At 35.2% G+C, this 21,818-nt stretch overlaps 1 protein-coding gene across 6 annotated transcripts in view; it reads right to left on the reverse strand.

The window, feature by feature from the left end:
• The window catches only part of LOC135208844 (uncharacterized), a 22,090-nt gene extending 2,481 nt beyond the window's left edge, over nt 1-19,609 (reverse strand). The window contains exons 1-6 of one of the 6 annotated variants that reach the window (XM_064241419.1): nt 19,172-19,609; nt 13,367-13,527; nt 12,845-12,972; nt 11,155-11,246; nt 9,625-9,816; nt 7-1,316 (exon numbers count right to left, since the gene is read on the reverse strand). In XM_064241419.1, coding sequence (XP_064097489.1) covers nt 1,235-1,316; nt 9,625-9,816; nt 11,155-11,246; nt 12,845-12,972; nt 13,367-13,508 — 636 coding nt within the window. In that variant the 5' untranslated portion in view covers nt 13,509-13,527; nt 19,172-19,609 and the 3' untranslated portion in view covers nt 7-1,234. Of the gene's footprint in view, nt 1-6; nt 1,317-5,125; nt 7,468-9,624; nt 9,817-11,154; nt 11,247-12,844; nt 12,973-13,366; nt 13,528-17,703; nt 18,234-18,311; nt 18,652-18,707; nt 18,991-19,171 lie in introns of those variants that run through there. The other 5 variants (XM_064241416.1, XM_064241415.1, XM_064241414.1 and 2 more) reach the window with 5 other exon arrangements.
• Between the last annotated feature and the right edge of the window lie 2,209 nt (nt 19,610-21,818).

The raw sequence follows: 21,818 nt of genomic DNA on the forward strand, positions 1-21,818 counted from the left end.
GAATATGCATAAACTTAAGGTATAACTATGACTTCCCCTTAAAAGACCACCCAAATCTCATAAATGTAGATAGAAAATATTTTTGAGTTTCAATTAAGGAAAACTTAAACTTAAAACCACTTGTTTTTTTAAGTTTGTGATCCCAAACTTAAAACCACTTGTTTTTTTAAGCTTGTGATCCCACCACAATATCAGTCATCTTAACACGCTGCACTCTACAAATCAAATAACTCCTTTCAAGGTAGGAGCTGAGCAAAATAATGGATAAAAGCGTGAATGCGTCCTTTTGCTATGAAATATATTTAGACCCCTCCTTATATTGAAACGCCTATAACTGCCTATTTTAACAGTTTACTGCCAGATTTAATAGATCAAATAGAAACATACCTCAAGTTACCATTTTGAAAATTTAATATCACCTCAAACAAATATACAACACTAAACCACCATATCATCGCAAAACAAAACTCCCAAAGTCATCTTACATTACCCTCTTACGTTCAAGTCTATGCTGCGCCCCCTAAAACGCTTATAACAATGATTTACTAATATTCACATATTCCTATTAAAGTAAACACAGCAAAATATCTAAACAGGTTTACGATCTCTTACCCGTATTTCTAAAACCCGAAAAGTATATTCTGGAGTAATAATTTGCAATGGTTGTAAACAGTACAATTCTGTTCTCAATAATGAAGATTTAAATAATGGTTGTTTTACTTGCTGCAACCAATTACAACATTTTGCATACATAATTATCATAGTTACTGTATTACGGAATGTAACCATTACCATCGTACGCCATTTGCATTTGATCTTGTTTACATTCTCAAAATCTCGGCTGATTGACAACTACCAACAGTTTCATTGCCAATAGTCGCTAGAAGAAAAACAAATCGGAGATACCTTTCTTGCAAATGAACAAAGCTGGGTTTAAAACGTGCGCATTACTTTGTTGTAATTGCGCTAGTTCTGGACGTCACTTTCGCCTATTCCAAAATGTTTTACACCCTGTCCTTTATTCGTATTTATTATTCAGCCTCGGCTATAACCTGCAACTCTTATTTATGAAGGATGAATAAAAATGTATATATAAATTATTTTTAACTTACGGAAGCCACCATTGAGTCTTCAAGTTTTAAAAACTTTTCTACTTGATAGTTAAGAGTGAATGGCGTTGCAATCAGCTGTTTTAATCATAATTACCCAGTCGACATGTATGAAATCGCCCTGTTTAAGTAGATGCCAATAAGTTCGCTACAACAAGAACGCCACTGTAACAGTGCTGAACAAAACTGTGGGGCCATCTCTCATTTCTGTAAAGAAAATAGGGTATTAAAATTAAATTCACTAATCTGAATAAACAATTAACACCCAAAATATAATAAGCACCTAACTGCTCTTCCTACCGCCTGACCATCCGGTTAGGATGATTAGTATATCAAATGTTATCTTTTATCATAAAAGTTTCCACTAACTAATGACAAACAGCTTCTCAGCAAGAAAAGAACAGTTCTGTACCTGACATTCAATATACATTCGTAATCTCACCTCAAACTGCCTCCTGCCTGACATTTAAAGTGGTGTATATTGAGGAAGTATGTTAGTGTTACATCGCTCAGTATTTGATTCTTAAAATATCATGACAAAATATACGAACTTATCAAATACCGCTAATGAAAGCAATGCCCTGCAACTTGTTTATATTACAAAACTGGACAAAAGATGCAACTTCCATCTAGGGAGGTGTTTGGCGGCGAGGAAGATGTGATAGGCTAACTCCTCTACCAAAAATTCCCCAAAACAATATTCTCCCGACAACGTAGTATTAATTAAAGAAAAACACACAAGAAATAAGTGATGAACGTTCACACCTCCAAATGTGACACTATTTCTCATATTGCAAAAAAAAGTTAAACTTGATATAAGCAAGATGTCCTTCTTTGAGACCGGGACAATTGTTAGGTACCAAGCAGAAGGATGCTTTAATAAGGCAATGCATTAAGGGTTCTCAAACCCACCCGGGGGGGGGGGGGGGAAGAGTTGTTCTAGCCTCGAACTAGCTATAATAAAAAAATTGTATGACTGCTAAATGTGCTAGGTCAGGGAAGGAACTAAGGCAAATTTCGTGAAAATTTCCGGTGCCAGAGTGTCTTGTCTGTTGCTGTGCTATTCGTGCCATTATGCAGACCTGAGCTGTTGCCATTTCGAGCTTAATTTTTATCTGCCTTAGGTTGGCAATACAGTGGCTACTGAGAAACCTTTAAAATTAATATGTATACTACCATGCAACAATACCTATTCTTAATTTCTGTTTATTGCTCAAATTTCCTCAATGTTGTTTTGCATATAGCTTCAAAATGCTCCTAGAATGGTTCACATTTCAAAACCAACTGACAGTGGCCCTTCTGCACCCTTAGCCTAAGAGCCCAACTGCATAACTTTATGTTCACTGCTCATGATACTGTCTTTACTTTATATTTGCATACCTATCGCTCATTTGCAACTGCAACACATCGTCTATCAGAATTTCCTTTGGGAATAGGGTATTGTTCCTCTACTCTAATGGCTTGACTTGCCCTCTGAAAATTTAAAAGGCCAATAATCTGTGACGTATACCACTGCCTTAGTCTATGCATGTTTGAAATAACTTAAAATATCGATAAAACTATAATTTACAGCACAAATATGTACGAACAAACTAAAAATAACAAGGCTGCTCTAAGGTGTTGACCAGGAACACCACTGGCTAAGCTTGGTCTGACCTTACCTAACATCTCTTAACAAGAGGTTTCTTTTTCCTATGGTCCTCTCCCATTTGATTAATAAGCTACAAGCTTATTATACAAAACAAGAACCCAAAACAACATACAGGACATACCAATTTTCCAGGGTATCACCAGACACCGTTGCCGACCATATGAGAACCAGTACCACGTCACTTGTTAACAGTGCTACGGGTGAAAATCAACTGAGGTAAGGACTAAGGATCACGTTATCTCTCCTTACCTGGCGGAGGGTCCGGTACAGAGCCTATGGTCCTGCGTTAATGGTATATGGGAAGACGGTTAGGATAATAAATGGTTAACAACTTCTTTACTTTTATTATTTTCTTTAAGCTGCCGAGCAAGTTTGTGGCTCAAAACCTATGGGTATGGGAGCGTTAAGTAACATTGATGACAATAATACAGTAGACTTATGATACTCATGTTAGTTTGTTTGTTTGTATGGTGCTTTTACGTTGCATGGAACCAGTGGTTATTCAGCAACAGGACCAACGGCTTTACGTGACTTCCGAACCATGTCGAGAGTGAACTTCTATCACCAGAAATACATAAGGTCTAAAGAATAGACCTTGGAAATACACATCTCTCACTCAATGGAATGGCCGAGAATCGAACCCGCGACCACCGAGGTGGAACACAATACCATACCAACTATGCCGCTGAGGCACTATACTCATGTTAGTAAACCGTACAGTGGAGTCTGGCGATCGAGTACATTACCTAACCATTTTACATACTTAAATGCTCAAGTGCTAACCAAAGGGTTATGATAGTAAAATTTACATTTTACCTAATAAACTGCATTAAAAATGTTTTTTACTCGATGCTAAAGGCATTTCCTTTATTTTATTTGTTTTTGACACTTATCATTCTTTGACTTTTGCAGTTAGGTCGACAGAAAATATTCTCAATTATGATGTCATGCAAATGTTCTAAACAGAGATAATGTAATGTAGGTTATCTATCAAACATTTACAGGTTAAATGGGTGCCCTACTCAAAGGAAATATAAATTGAAATTACTGATAATTTTTTAATGTTACTACACTTCAATGAGAAGTTATGTTTTTCAAACTTTTTTGCTTTCATATTTACTGGTAGAGAGTAGCTCATATCCATATCAAGCTCTTCTTGGTATGATTAGTATTACAATTATTGACAATGGATATCACAACTCCTTGGTAGGTTTAAGTTTTCCATAGTTTGATATTTGTTCATAAACACTGTCATTTATTAAAAATGTTCCTTTTGCCAAGGCAATATTGACTCATTAACTTGGATAAAGTCATGTGACTTTTATCCAAAAGATCAAGCTGGCCCATGTTTTTTAAGCTCTTGTTCCTTCATGTACCCTGAACTTTATTAGACAAACTGACATTAATTAGGCTACCCCATTTTCTGCTCAAACCCCCTTTTCCCTAATTTTCATAGTCGTAACTTTAAGTTACTATAAGTTATTCTGTTACTTTTCAAATACAGTGTAAAAAAAAAAAAAAAAAAAAATGGTGCCTTGAACTTTGGTATGAACTAGTTTGCCTACCTGGCCATAAGCAGACATAACTCCAAATGCTCATCTTGGAAACAAAAGCTTCCTTGCAACATATATAACCTATGTTAAAACTCAGACAAATTAATGAAATGGAATACAAAATTTAGGCCAAAGAACAAGTGCAATGACCCATAAGGTCACCAGTGCTGAGAGGGGAAACTAAGGGTAAAAATGTTTGAAAGGCATAATGGAAAAAAAAAACTATTTAACAATTGTTTGGAAGGAGTGGAAAGTTAACACAAAGCCACCGACAAACACACCTGGAAAAGCACAAAATGACAATAAGAGGATTACTTATGGAGAGCACAGCTATAAATGCACACCTATATTGTATTTATGAACTCAAAAGGCTTCAGTAGGGTAAGCATAAAAATTAAAGCAATTTCTCTTACTGAATTATATTTAAGTATACTGAACTTCTGAAACAATGCACTGATCAAAAACAGCAGTCATAAAAGTAAATTAAACATTATAGAAAACCCTTGCAATCACTGTGCAATCATGTGGAGCAGTCAAAGCATTACCTGGTATAAATTATACCACGATACATATAGTACCATTATGAAAATGCAGGTTCTCTGTACCTCAATGCACATATACATAAATATATATATACTTTTTAACTGAAGAACTTAAAAAAAAAAAATTCCAGGATATTCAACTTGCAAATAAGGAGCAGTCAAAGCATTACCTGGTATAAATTATACCACGATACATATAGTACCATTATGAAAATGCAGGTTCTCTGTACCCTCAATGCACATATACATAAATATTATATATACTTTTTAACTGAAGACAAAAATTAAAAAAAAAAATTCCAGGATATTCAACTTGCAAATAAAATGATGGGAAAAAAATCTGCTCACTCCTGAGTGAGTGAGTTTTAAAAGAGTTTAATCAGATTAAGATCCTCTAACTGGGTTGGCCAAGAGTTTGGTTTAAAAAAAATGTTTTGTCTTTATAAATGGATAAACTGAAACCATATGAGACTGCCAAAACTTCTTTGGGGGGATTCTGTCAACCATTTGTCACTTACTGATAAATCAAATTATGGCATTTCAATAAAGAAAAAAAATTTCACTATTTATACTGAACTACATTCTATTAAGAATAAAATTTAGTCAAGAGCGGTACCAATTAGTACATAACAATCTTCAACAGTTTCTTCATTCAACAATATTTCCATTTATTAATTAAACTGAAGATCAGTGTTGTCATATTGGAGTGTCTATTCTCGATTTAGACATGATAGAGCAAACTTGATTGTTTTATTTCTTATACCTATGTGAGCAGGGTACAGCTCTACACAAATACCACATTCATCAAAATTTAAAACACAGTGATAGAGTAATAAGAAGAAAACAGCATCCCAGTACATTAATTTTGACATTACTAAGTATACTTGCCACATGAGGCTGCAGACCACATCCATGGTCAGAAGTCTCCAAAACTAGACTGACACTAGACAGGAAAAAAATTATTACATCATTAACAATAAACAATATAAAAATCATGAACATTCTTAATACTGGCAAAAAGGGTTTGTTCTAAGAACTAAAGTGATAATACAATACCAATGCAGTATTATAATTACAAAGGAAACACCATGCAAAACTCAACATCCACCTTTAATTTTTACTGATACTTTTCACATTATGGCAGGTTTATCAAAGGATATGTAAACAATTTTTTCAACCAACTGAGATCAGTTCTGAGTACTTTGTAATTTATCACAGTACTTAGGGATGCTACGAAGAGTGAAGAATAGAAAGTCACTAGGAACAGTTACATGTATGATAAAGGATGGTACAAAGAGAACACAAAGGGAGACACTTAAGAAATGTTACTTGCATAACAGACGATGCTAAAATGGAATGCAGAAAGAGGAGGCTACTGGAACCTGTTACATGCATACTCAGTTACAGCAGAAACAGTTGAGACCATACAAATATTTGAAAAACTGAAGAGTGCTGGAGAAAAATCTGGTAATCAAAAAGGCAAAAATAAGTTGAAGCTGAATAGAAAGAAGGGAAAACAATAGGTAGTCGTGAAATTGGTCCTGAACATACTATTCTGCTGTTGGGGAAGGACAGGCCTTCAGAGGTCAGTGAGAAAGAAAAAAACAGAAGTAACAGCTGGAGGATGTGGAAACAAAGCTAAACTACTACACATACATAAAGGATTCTTTACAGTAACTGGAGTAAAAGTCTGTCATGTGTATAAGCTCTTGCAACTCTTTGCTGTAGAGACAAGTGCACCAGCAGAGATTTTGAAATGGTTTGAGTAGAGAATACAAAGATTCATGGACAACAAAACAGACTGGGATCTCAAGGACAGATGGTTTGGACATGTGTGGGAAAGGATGAGAAGCCCTTGGTCAGAATAGTAAGTAACAGGCAAGGACTTGCAAAAAGAGCCAAAAACTAGAGAAAATGGCACAGACAAAGACCTAGATAAGATGGGAATTCATACATGCAGTACTCTATACAGAAGAAAGTGGAGAAAACTTATTAAACACCTTACTTTATAAAAAACCACAATCTGAAGTAGAAAAGCTCATGATGCTGGTGTTGACTTTTCACATTATGGGAAGACACGAGAGGAAAAAAAGCTACAATATATCCATGTACACTTCAAAGCTCAAACCAAATTGCTTCCTGGATGTATCATCACTATCTAAATAAATAAATGGATTCTGGTTAAGTAAATTCCTCTTAAACGTTTATCACAACCACAAAAACATATAAAAGTGCTCCAATTAGACCACATTTACAATCTTTGTCAAAACATTTGAAAAACGTCTTTTGTAAACAAAACACCATATGGGAAAAATTCCTACAATATTCCTTTCTCAGTGTACTATTGACAGCATTAATATCATTCACAGTATTAAGTTAGTCTTAGATACAAGCTTTCTATCTAATTAAATTTCCTCTACTCCCCTGGTCTGCTATTGCCATCAAAATTCTAACTCTAAACTGCAATAATTTTTACCTCTCATTTAAGAATGGTTACACTCAGTGACCTTTTAGTCCAGAGGCCAGATATGGATTTTTCTTATCGCTTCTGTTTTCCACTCATTTAATCTTCCATACTTTAAGAGAGACCAGTCTTCTTCTGGAGCTAGATCCTGTGCCACAGGATTTTAAATAAAAAGTAAGACACACCGTGGTTTGGTTATAACACTTCAAAATAACAGAATGACAGACACAATAAATCCTCTGGAAATGGAATGCTTCTAAGGTAACAAAACATTAAGTTATTCTATTCCACTTTAACAAAAAACACTCTCCATGTCAACCCCGGGCTTTCTATGATACAAGGCAGCTGACAATGTATTTACTAGTCATAAGCATACTATGATAAAAAAAAAACTCCATTTGTGAAACAATACAAGACAAAGTCTTATTTCATGGATTCCTCAAGCAACTTTCTCCTTATTTGTATAAACTTTAATGCTACAAGAAATATTTTGTACTATGCATTGTACTATGTATATCATTACAAAATTTATGTCAAAATTACAATCTATTAAGTAGAAAAATTCTGTGATTTAATCCACTTCATCAAAACATAAATATAGCAAAATAAAACTTTACTTCAATAAAGGACATAAGGAAAAAAATTTACAAGATAGGAAAATAAACATGTTTTAAGGGAGCTTTGAAATAGCTAATGCTTCGCACTAACACAACAAAACGGCAATTATTTTGGTCCTGGTACAGTTTAAATATGCTCACATATTCTACCCATATTCCCCTGCAGTTCCAGATGCAATAATCTCACAAACAAAACAAAGGGATTTTCTGTAGGCCAAGCATACATTCAAGTCCTTTGGAGGTTAATTAGTTAGTTCATTTGTGGAGCTTTCAAAATAATTTTTTAGATAATAAAAAATCTTAACAACTTCTATCAGTACAGCTGAGACAGAATTTTCACTTTAAAAAAAAACTGACATCATTAAACATTTTAAAGATTATTGATGAAAACTACAATACTGTATATAGTATTTGTTCCTTGAAATCAGTGATTACTACAATGTTATTTATTATTATAATTTTCCATTTCATTTCAGTTAATATTTTCTAGCAATTATGTCTTCACTTAACTTATAAAACACAGTTTTGAGCTTTTGAAACAGTCGCGGTCAAAACTCAAAATATAAATTTGCTCTCTTGTATGTTAACTGCAGATACATTTACATAGGGTAATTTACAAGGAAAACATGTAGGCTTCTAGCTAATTTTGCACATTTACGTACATAAAACACTACCATTTACTATTTATTAATATTAATAATAATATAATAATAATACTCAAATACACATATATATATACACAACAGTACACATACTGTACCATACGTATATCTAATATACAGTATGCATATGCAGTCAATTACTTTTTGATTACAGTAACATGGTAAACCAAAACAGGGTTACACAAAAAATTACAAAAACAAAACTGAATCTTACTAAATTCAATTGACAAAATTTCAGTTTGATTCTGTACACTTCATTGTAAGGCCACATAATACATATACTATAGTAGATTCACAACAACCGTGCATCTGATGTCTAGGCCAGTCCCTTACGACGCTCCTGATTGGCTGCTGATAAGCCAATCAAAGGGGTGGAAACCCTCAGTCTCTCTCGAGAGTTCACACAGGCAAGATGTATGTTCCACCTCTCCTAAGGGATACTTTTGAAAGATGTATCCCTCAGGAGAGGTGGAACATACATACTGTTATGTGAACTCTCAAGAGAGAGAGAGTTCCCAGCCCTGCGATTGGCTTATCAACAGCCAATCAGGAGCGTCATAAGGGACTGGCTTAGCCATCAGATGCACACTTGGTGTGAATCTATTATAGTACATTATGAAATGTTGAGCAAGTCTCTCAAAATACTACTCTTATTTACTAATTTGTGAATTAATACATCATTCATGAAAGATTTCCTTGATAAAAAAAAATCAACATAGAATTACACATGTAGTACTCTTAAGTCTTCTGGCCTTCACAGTATAAAATACATACAGTTTGAAATTAGTAGTATGTATTTGAAATTAATATTGAGTTCATTACCAACTCAAAAATCAACAATTCACTGATGTTATGACTTCTGTACAACTAATGATTACTCATTTTCTCAAATTATTTCATTATCATGCATCCCAACTTTTATGGGCATCTTCAGAAATGGAATAGTATTCAGAAGTATTGTACAAATCTTTAATAAAATCTCCTTACAATTAAAAAAGGGACAAAATAACATTTATGAACTCTCACCTAGAAGAAGTACTCCTAAAAGTAGTAGCATTTCTTTTAGTCTTTCTCAATTTTATTGCCAAAGGGACTGCGTTTTTGTTTTGATTCTTCTGTGGACAATAGTTAACTGTGTGGGCATCATCTCCAGTTGCACCACATATCGGACAAACATAATTTCGCAAGACGTCACATGCCAACCTACCACTTGAGTCCCTGCAACACAAACTAAAATTATTAGAGTACAAGTCCGTTATTATGGTATCCATTAATTTGACAAACTGCCTGGTATGGCTGTATGCTCGCAGGTATGGCTGTATGCTCAAATGTTCCATTTTACCCTTGTGCCAACTGCATGCTATTAAAAAAATTACTTTAAAATGCTTCCCATAGTTTCAGTTTTGCCTAGCTATGTGTAGTTGTAAAATACCACTGTTATTTAGTAAGAGCATATAGTGATGGGCATTAGATTTTCATCTTTACATTGACCTGAGTAAAAATAAACCTCACAACTTTGAAAATAAAGCATTTTCCAAATTTACCTTAAACTGACCAAAGTTACTAATAGTGCATATGAAGCATCATTTATAACAATTGTTTTTATGCCAGCCTTTCCATTTATAGGTTTAGATGTGAAAAGAATTCTCTCCATTCTCTTCTATCCAACACTTTTTCTGCCTGAAATCCTACCAAGTCTTGGTACTCATCTATTTCCTTTTTTCATGGTTTACTGGCTATTGTTGTGTGTTAAGTTTGAAGTACATCTTAGTTTAGGCTCATAACTACTATGTTGAATGACTGTTAGCAGTAATATATCTAAAAAAAAAAATACACGTACATGAAGATTATTTCTATAAGGTCTTTCTTACTTATCTGGCTTTGTTACTTCTTAGATGGTCTGACCCTTCTTTTTTACTTTAAGACTAAGCCAGCATAACTTCTAAAGCATGCTTTATATGAAGAATCTTATTGTTACAGATCACAGTACATTATATAGATATTTGACAATTTACAATCATGTACTACATTCATATATACTTGACCCCGCCTATTGGCGGTTCACTATTCGTGACTCCACCAATTCATGGATTTTTCTGTAGAGCATATATCAACATTATTCCCCGAATTTTTCATAGAGAAATATTCACTAATTATTTTATTTTTATATTTTCATGACTAAAACATTTTTTATGATGAAACTATTAAAATAGGCAGTGATAAGCATTTATAGATTTGTGGATTTTAGCTCTTCAAGGGGAGTTGTGTCCCTGTCTCCTGCAAATCCCAGGGGTCAACTGTATGAACATTTGTCTGCCTGAACTACCTAAATGATCTTTCTTTACACTGCTTCCTTTTCCAAAAACATTACTCTTGATAAGGTAATGTGAGGCTATTAAATATTTCACTGCAATATTGTTACCTATGTAGTATACTAGTATAGTAAACAAAAAACTAGGATATCATTGCACTGTTCAATCCATGACAGCCTATTGGACCTTGCAACTATATACTGAAACAATTGTCTATCTGCTAAAATGTTCAAAATGTTCTTACCTGAGGCAGTGGCTCATGTATAATTTCTCCCTGGCCCCATTGTTTTTGCAGAATCCACAAAATTTTGAAGCCTCCACTTTTACCATTACTGACTGAAAATAAAGAAGCTGGTTTCATTTACAACAAAATTAGCTACATTAACGATGAAAAAAATTAGATAGTATATTATTACAAGATTGTGTAATTTTTAATGACTCTACAGGAGCTACGTACATAAACCGTTCAACATTATACTCTAGAATGTTTACTCATGCAGAAAACCTTAAATCTTCATTTCACAAAATTACATAAAGATGGAATAAATGTAGAAATCTGTTGCATTCCTGCCAAAGTAAGAGAAATGAAGAAGCTGATTAAGCAGCCGGAGATAAACTACTATGACAGGATCATATATAGATATCCCCCTTAGTGATTACAGGCAGTCCCCGGGTTATGACAGGGGTTCCGTTCTTGAGACGCGTTGTAACCCGAAAATCATCGTAAGCTGGAACATCATAAAAAATCCTAAGAAAACCTTAGTTTGAATGCTTTGGAAGCATTCAAAACTATGTAAACTGCATTCTTATTGCATTTTTCATCAAAAGAACCTTCAAATATTGATTATTTTGCATTTTTGGCGTCATATTTCTTCTGCCAGATCAGCATTGGAGGCGTCGTAACCCTGGAAATAATTTCTGATGAATATAATTGAAAAGCGCCTTAACCTCGGAACGTCGTAAGTCGAACCCGTCGTAACCTGGGGACTGCCTGTATATATTATCTCTGAAAAGCATTAAAATCACTAAATGCCATGTAAGGAATAACGAACACATTAGCATGTAAGAACTGGTTGAGCCCAATGTTGGAATCTGGAAGTCACCAGATGGAATGACACACCAGGACATTTGGCTTGTAGTATAAGATGTTTGATGAATAGTGACTTGATCCAACCCTCTACATATATTACCGAGTAACACTAGCAGTTACACAGTTTGATGAGAATGTCCAAACTATTGTCGACAATGAATGAAAAGTTTTAGAAGTAAATAAAGTTATGAAATTTTGTTGGAATCTTTATATTTTTCAATTACCCTAATTATAAAAATTTTAAAGCACTGTAATTTAATGAATTTCTAAACTCTATCACTAAAAAAGACAGATCCTTCAGGCCAGCAGTGTGAGTTAAAAAAATCAGCTCAGTGGTCTGATGAAAATAATAAATATGTAATACAATAAAATAAGTCCTCCGTCAAAAGCCAAGCCCTCTAAAGATTCCCATTTAAACGCAGTAATAAAATCTTTGTTTGGCATTGTTATTTCCATTGTAGTTGCCTCATTAAAAAAGCTATTTCTACTTTCGATTTCCACAGCATAATGCGAACTACCAATTGTCAATTTCCAAGAATTTTCTGATCTTTCCTCTAGCATCTTCTGTTACCGAAAACTTAAATAACCAAAGTAGTACAATAGTTAAGTAGAGTATCAGGACATACAGAATCAATGGACACTCATGGAATATACTCAAATGTGTGCAGCAAACTTAAATTTCCTAGCGCTACTCAATTCTAAAAAATGTTACAAAATTCTACAATCTAAGCTCATGTACACAAATACATACTTGTAGAATGCTCATGAGGTATTTGAAATGCTGGTAACAAATTGCTCAACAGTTGATAACAAACAAATAAATAATGTGAAACACTGTACTTACAGGATCTGCTCCTGTATTTTGCATGTCTTTAACTTTTGCCATCAAGTTGTTTGTAACCGGTTCTTCCGATTTACTTCTGCAGAAGATGCTGCAAGGCATTTCATACCATGGGCATGTCTGACGGCTAGCTGTGGGCGTAAAATAATATCTATTTGAACAAAGATATGGTTAGCCTGATACAAATCACTGCATCAATGCATCAGGAAATGCTTCATGGAGCTTTCATTGTTATTGCTTTTCCTGTGAACATTCATATGTAGTTTCATAAGCTTTACTTAATAACACTGGTACTGAGAATTCTGGCAGGAAAACCATTTGACAGTTTGCAAACTAAAGAAATGAAAGACTTCTGATTGTAAGTAGTGTGAAAATAAAGCACCTGATGAAAATGTGGATGCTGTTGCTCTAAAAAAAAAATAAATAAATAACTCTTGGAGTGTAAGGACACAATTACCATAATTGTAATTCACTGCAATGACATTAATTGACACTTTGAGGTATGAGATTATGTAATTAACTTACCACTCTCTACTGGAAAAGATGGCGCAGCATTAGAGTAATCTCTAATTTCATTCCAAACACTATTATATGAACTTTGTGGAGCCTCTTCAAGCCTACGCAATTCGTCTGGTAGCCAAGCAGGTGGTGGGGGAGGTAACTGCATCTTATCCAGCAAATCATACCTGTCAAGTGTACATGTTGAGCAGAAGTCTGGTAAGATTAGTTATATAGGAAATATATTAGCTAGGAAACTCTAATAGTAGAGTTTTGAGTAGATGAAGGCGAAAGAGAAGTAGAAGAGAAACGCAAACCAGGATGTTTGCGATACGACACTTGTAAAACACAGAAAAGGGACTGAGTGGGACATAACAAAAATCGATGATGCAAACTGTTAGACGTAAACTTTGACCCGGGAGCAATGAATAACAAGTGGGTGGAACTAGCTTACGACTGCTCACAGCATACGCCCTGATTTGTTAGATGTCGTCGCCAGAAGTGGTAGGCGTTAAAGATTACCCAATTATGAAGAATTATGGTGGTCTTATAAGGAATCCAGAAGAAGAAGAGGCAGAGCCAGAAATCAGAAATTGGTCCATAGTTCAGTTGGAATGATGGAAAGCATCAGTTAACTACTCACTTCTGGACACGTAACTTGTGTCGGTTTAAACTCCGTTTATCCTGTCATTAAGACTTGTGTGATAGGAAAGTGAGATTGTGTGTGTTACAATAATAATTTACTCAACATTTAACTTTGCACAATCACTGATCCTCTGTGATTTTTGTGTACACATGAATTGATCAAGATCACTACGTGCAATATTTTTTGCTACATACTATATATATAGTACATACTTTGTATCTTTTATCCCTATGCCTGGTATTGTAGGGCATGTACTATAAATAGGACTACTATAAATAAATCACAATTAGTACTTGAAAGCAAATAGCATTATACTTTTCCTACATATAAAAAACCTCAAGTTTTTTTCTTTAAAGGAGTTTTTCCAGTTAGGCTCAATTGGTTGCAGAAGCTTGTTAACACGACACACTACATTTTCCTTTGGCTACAGGAATGATACATGGATGGATAAAGGTAGACCAATGATATAAGACTATACCCGGTTAAGCTTTTATATCCAGAAAATATGCAATCTGCTTGGAGCTTGGAAAAGCATTTTCTTCCAACAAGAATGCATACCATTGTGTTTCAAATATGTGATGAACTTTACTGGGTGGGAGTTACTGTCTGAATGTTATGTGACTGGTGTTATGTCAAAAGCTCAAAATAAACTGCAATTAAAATAATAAACAACCAATTCAAGGAAACTGGTTAAAAAGAAACTTAGTTTACATAAAATATAGACAATAAAACTATACCAAAGGTTTTGAAATAATTACAAAAACAGTACTAATAGTATTGCTAAAACTCTAAAACTGAAGAACAGCAATACACAATTAAACAACTATCTAAATGTACACATCACTTAATAAGATACAGATACGCAACACATATGAATAAGATTCAGGAGATGAAACTTTTGATGCAACTTTCTGTGACCACAGCTAAATTGATCAGAGTAGAGAAAACATGTCGACAAACTATCCGTGAAATATACTCTTCCTTAAATTAGAGGTTGTTCTTAAGACTGTTTCAAATTTGTCTTTCTTCACATTAATGGTGTTGTTCCAACTAGGCTACCACCCTGAACTGCCAGCTTCCTAGTTATGTGCATGCCCAAAGGAAGGCTGAATCCTTGAAAGTATGCAAGAGACTGAAAGCACCCTACACCAGTTTGGCTCATATATCAATAGTATATGGCTGCTTGCTCTCTAGCAGTACATCTATTCTTCAGATGTCTCCTGTAGCATCCTTGATTCCACCCACAACTGATGAAGGAACTGTAATAACTGAGACAGGGGTTTGAACATGACAAGATGTTCTCTGATAATGCTCTCCTGCTCATGAGGCACCTTAGTAGAAAAGAAAATCCAGGGGAATTTGTCATGTATGTGTCACATATGAACACAAGAGTTCTTATAGTTACTCCTCTGCACAAGAGATCTTATGATGCACCTCAGGGCAGGTAAACTGTATTGTGAACATGTTCATTTCTAAGAATTGCCTCATACAATATTGCAGATGTTGTTCTGATGCTTGGTACTGAATGCTAATCAAACTATCTCACATACTATGATTGTTTGTTCTATGATTCCTTACTGAATACTGCACCCAGAGGCTTAAATGTCTTGTATTATATTTCTTATACTATTGTACTTTACTCTTGTTTCTCTACAATCTAATAGTAACCCAACAGATCATCCAGGTACCTGTCAGCACCATATAATAGGGAGCTGTCATGCGCAAACCCATTTACATGAACATAGTCTGGAGTGTGTCCGCATACAACGTAGGGGTCAGTAGATTCTAATACGTGCTTCTGGTAAAAAATAGGTGACAAACATTAGATGTAACACTAAAGGTGGATGAACAATATTGCTTCCTTTAGCTGGGATACAGTGCTGACTTGAAGTGCTACAGGACTTCTTGAGAGAGGTCTTCTTAGAACTTTTTCTCCTTCCCATGAAAAAAAAAAAAACAAAAAAAAAAAAAAAAAAAAAAAAAAAAAAAAAAAAGGAAAAGATGCAATGGAAGAGGACAAGCACAACAAGGAGCTCTTGCGCCTTGCCCTTATGTTGCTCTCCTCGGCAAGAACAGTAGCCAGGATTGATGTTGCAGGACATCTCTCATGTTAGGCCAACTACTGCTGAAGGGTCAATACTGCTGAGCTCCTAGTGGGTACAGCAAAAGCAGATGGTAGCAACTTAAAAGTGGTAAGGGTAGGTTTGTTTGGATTGGATTTGATTTATATATATTTTTGGCATTATGCTGGAGAAAACTAATTTTTCAGTATTAATATTTGGTAATACTAGGAAATAACTCCACATGGACTGCAAGGAACAGGCCCACGAATTCGAAAGCCACTTGGGAATGGGGCATCCAATGTATTTTGCTGTTTAGTACTAGCGCCTGGGGGTTAATTACAGTCAATCCCAAAAAATAAAGGTAAATTCTTAATACGCAACCCCAATACTAATGGGTAACTGTAATTTCCAGAGAAATACCCAACACAGAGTTATTACTTAAATCTACCTAATATTTAATGTTGTATGCTTACTGAGTATGCCATTAGGCTACCAGTATCCATTTCCAGAGGAAGAGAATGAGTGACCTGAAAAATCATCACCTCATATGCTCCTCCAGATTTTACAGCTCATCTATGATCATGAACGATATAATTTCATAACACTAGACATTCCCGTCTTTCCAAAATATGCACTAATACAGTATATGAGTTCTTGTCCTATCTTTTTGTTTTCTGTTTTGTTAAACATACAGTAGTAGTTACTTTTAAAGCAACATAACATTTCAACTTCTGATAAAGTTCCCATGTTATCCAATTCCTTCCAGTTTTCAACATTGAATGTATTTAATTCAAATACTATGCTTTTCTTACATGTAAGTAATATAATGGCAGTGGTGAGGGCACTAATTAAATTAAGATTAGTATTAGAACATTAAACAGTAAACTCCACTCATCTGGAGGTGTTCGTAATCCCTTACACTGATAAACACCCCTGCTAACTCAACTGAATTATTGGTACTCTGACATAAGGGACCACATAACCTTAAGGTTGGGAATATTCCTTGTGGTATGCTAAGGAGAGGACAGTGGGTAAGGATTGCCCCTTACTATACTCTGTTTTTTTTATCTGTCCATCCGCCTGTGGTGTTTTTGTATGGTAACACTGCGTCCCGGGCTTTAGGGTTACGTTCAGCTTACATTAAACGATTATAATAATATCCCATTTCGAATATTAACGGTGTAATTCGCATACAGTAAATTATTAAAACACTTTTCAGTTGCAAATGTACACCCTGATATCCTTTTATTTACCTAAAACTTACACATAGAGTAACTATCTAAAGCCCGGGACACAGTGTTACCATACAAAAACACCACAGACGGATGGACAGATGGAAAAAAACAGAGTATAGTTTAGATTGAAAGCATGGTTAGGCTGACTTGAATCTCTTAACAGTGGGTATTTCGCTTTCAAGATTTAAGGCACTCTAGGTAAGGTTAGGTTAGGGGGTTCAGGGAACTACCTAAGTCCCTCAAAGCAGGTAAAAACCCAGTATCCGATGTTAGACCTAGTTGAGGTTCAAAATGCATCCCTGTACCTAAATGGTTTTGTGTCACCTCTGTCCTTTCGCCTGTAAGATATTTTGTGATTGATAGCTACCTCCTATTTACTATGGCCATGAACCATTTATTTTCCTAGCTAGCTATACTTACTTATCTTGAACCACTGCTGCTGAAGTACTGCCCATTTCACTGTTTTTGGTTCTTCCCCATAAAAGCCAGTTTCTCATTTGGGTCTTCGGTATTTCTATAGGTAGAAGCAGTCCGCACGGACTGCAAGGAACGTAACCGCGGATACGACATCCACTAGGGATTGGGGCGTCCAATGTATTTCGCCGTGTTCAATACTGGCCCCTTAGGGGTCAATTACAGTCATCCGAATAAATATTACTTAAAATTCTTGTTCAGTAGGTAAAACTGCAGAGAAAAACCGCAACTGCCATAGTCTAGGCCGCCGCCGCCGATAAATACCCTAGATCTACTAGGTCTTCCTATAGGCCTAACTCACATTTAGCCTAGGTTGCGAGGCATGGAAACACTTAACAAAAAATAGTTTCTAATAACAATAGCTAGGTAGGTAGCTAATGGTTTGAAATTTGTAAGTAAAATACATTTGGAAAATGAGTGAGAAATTAAAAATGTTAAATACTATGTAGGTTAATAGACTAATGCTGGATAAAACTTGGAACTTTCCATTACGAAGCAATAACTATACCGAGGCTAATGTCTTGTAACTATACTGAACATGTCAATATCATTACCCGATTCCAGATGAACATTCCAATATCATTATCCGATTCCAGAGGACAATAGGTACTAGTGATAGAGCCAATCTACCCCAAGCATAGACCAAATAGGCCTACTTCTGATCCTCAGAAGTTTAGATCATCAATGTTGATGAACAGTAGGCCTAGTTTGCTTTAAATCGCCCCTTAAGCCTAGGATAGTAGTATATGTCAATTCAGACAATAAACTATATATGGTTGAACTCTAGCCTAGGCCTAAATTTTGATTTACTTAAGCTTGTTGGAGAATCATCATGACGTGTTGCTCGAAACTTCTAGTCTCAGTTAGCCTAAAAGACTTCAGTTTTATCTACTAATATTAGGCACCTGTTTGTTTGTTTGTAGTAAAGTCTACTCTTTTATATATCTTACCGTCTTGGGAGCATATTAAGTGTGTATATGTTCCGGTTTCTTAGGCGATATTTGTAACACACTCAAGGAAGAAAATTCCGATAAATGCACAACTTGCTGACAAGGAACTGCAACTTGTTACGTAATGGCGACGTTCCAACTTCAACGGTGAATAATTTCCTACAGTTTTGGGGGTACCAGAAGGATTAACATTAAGTTAAAATCAAAATAAATTTCATGATGGTAGATCTCGGGTACTTATCCGCGGCGGCCTAGACTATGGCAGTTGCGGTTTTTTTTTATGCAGTTTTACCTACTGAACAAGAATTTTAAGTAATATTTATTCGGCCGACTGTAATTAAACATCCCTGGGCAGTGTTGCCACTCTGATATTTCATAAAAAGCCAAGATTTAAAAGTTACCGTAGTGCCAAAATCACATTATCATACCAATAGAAATATATACCAAAAACCAATTCTACTTACCCGTGGTGTTAAATAATCTAAAGAAGAAAGACTTGAACAGGTTTTGCTATATCACTCGTATCATCGAATTCCTCTTCTGCTGGATTTAAGTTAATTTCAGATCATTTCTTGGATCTTTCCTGGTATCTTTAATAACATTTATCTGTTTTCAGCTCATTTAGGAGAAAACTAGAAGGTTTCCAGTTATAACAAGAGACCTCCTGTCGAGCAATTGCTTGTTTTATAAGCAGTCTATTAATTGGCTACTGTGTCCGTTAATAACCTGTTTGTTCTTAACTTAAACTAGGTTTACTTGGGAAAAAATTCTTTCTGCTGCAGCCGACGAGTGAGGGAGAGCTAAAAGATTTCACATAAAATTAGAAAGAATATCAAATTTACATTTGTTGGTACCATCCTTAATATTACCCAGCTCTGCCCAAAATGTACATGGTGACTGGGCTAATTTCTCTGAGGAAGAGCCTGCATGCAGAGGACTTTGCCACTGATCATGTAAATCATCAAGGTCTTCGTCTTTGAATAATTGTGGGAAGTGAGATGCAAGTTTAATAATCGACTTTACCCTTTTTTGCGGTGATAGGGAAAGCCTAGGATCAAGAAATTTAAGAAGAGCTAGTACACTATTATCTTCAAAAGGAAACATTTTCCTTATTTGCACACAAAGCTCTATTAGAAAGTTCTGGCAATCAAGGCGAAATTACACAATTTTGTCCATATTACTTATAATTAAGCCATTTATATATTAAAATTAATAATTTTGATTCTCATACCATCAAAAAAGCCAAGATTTAAGTAAATTTCTCACAAAAAACCAAGACGCCAAGAAGCTTAAAAAGCCAAGATTTAGTAAAAAAAATAAAAAAATAAAATAAAAAAGCCAAGGCGTGGCAACACTGCCCAGGGGCCAGTACTAAACACGGCGAAATACATTGGACGGCCCCCAATCCCTAGTGGATGTCGTATCCGCGGTTACGTTCCTTGCAGTCCGTGCGGACTGCTTCTGTAGAAATACCTTGATGATTATCTCAAAATATATGAGTAAAACGATGTCTATTTACGTATTCATTTAAAGAGAGGAAGGTAATGAGTGTTCTGATCTTAGATTCTAGGTTATTGGCCTCGCCTTTATAATGATCTTTCCAATTATATTATGGTAACAAAAATAAAATAAAGAAGATATATAAAAGTAATTCAGTTTTAGTGTTTTAATATTCAACCAAATGGCAGTGACAAAGATGATAACGTGTAACGAGAACATAGTTAATGATGATGGTAATGACAGTTATGTAGGAAAAGAAACAGCTATGATTAAACTGACAGTTACAGTATGTTCATTATCATCATTTTCATCATACTAGTTTGCTTCTGTAATCTTCCATTCGGACAGTTTGGTTGGCACTTTGATTCGTCAGTTGGAGTTTTGTTAAATTTTCTTGTTTGGTGACTGTTTTTACATCACCACTTCATGGTCATCCTTAAATCTCAAATTTCCACAATGGTGATTACAATGATGCTGATGATGTTACTGCTGGTGGGTGATGTAAGTAAGATGTGATGGTGTGCATAACAGTTTTGATGGCAATGGCAGTAATGACAACCGTCGTGGTGACGATTCAAATGGAAATGTGCGTTCCTCATCAAGGCTTGGCAACAAAGGACTTCAAACAGGCTCTACTTGGAGGCCTCAAACATTTCAGCAACTGCACATGGAACAACTCACTGAAATAATTATACTCTGGACAAATTAAATATTACACGGAAACTAAATCTAAGGACATGATCATATTAAGCAATTACAAAAATAACATGTCAACCAATTGGGAGACATGAACAAATCTTATTCTCTGGCACATCAAGAAACCACGTACACCAGCTTTTATATAAAACTTTTCCTAAGTAGGAGGACGGCGGTCCAGCATAGCGTCATATCATATAAGAATTCTCTCGTCATCGTGAGGAGGTTAACATAATATCATTTTCAGACACATGCAAGTCACCACCTTCTTCAGTCCGAGACTTTACAGCAGCAGCTCTGTAGGACCCACAAATCCATTAGACTTATTAAACACGTTATGGATGGCATTTGAAGAATCCTTCAGCGTTCTTATTATAAAGAGGATATAAATGCATAGTCTAAGTTATAAATACCTTTATTTTAACATGTATTCAAAGAGATGTTTTTATCTTTTTTTATATTTGTATATAGGATGCACGGAATTGCTAACAACAGGTATGGTACATGGTATGAAACTGGAACATATGTACAAGTGTTCTCCAAACCCTTCGAAATGGTTGGTAAATGCTTTTCGACAATCTCTTACGCGAGGAAGAGAAAATAAAACGAAAAATGAAGGCATGGGAAGGATGAGCTTATTCTTTTTATTTTGCCCTAGATTTCGGTTAAAAAGAAAAAAATTCTTGTTGTTATTCCATTAAGACGCTAATAATAATTCTACTATAATTTTGACGGAGGGGCTAAGGTGAAGGTACTTGGATGACATGATGGTTTCTTTCTGCTGTGGGTTGTCCTAGAGTCCGTGTTAGCTGTTTCTGTGTCTGTGAGTGTGGTGTGTGTTTTGGCGGACCAAGGAATCATTATTTTATGGACCCATAAATAACTACTGTACTAACTCGAACACAAGTTATATTG

The sequence above is a fragment of the Macrobrachium nipponense genome, chromosome 35, assembly GCF_015104395.2.
Source record: "Macrobrachium nipponense isolate FS-2020 chromosome 35, ASM1510439v2, whole genome shotgun sequence".
NCBI classification, from domain to species: Eukaryota; Metazoa; Arthropoda; class Malacostraca; order Decapoda; family Palaemonidae; genus Macrobrachium; species Macrobrachium nipponense.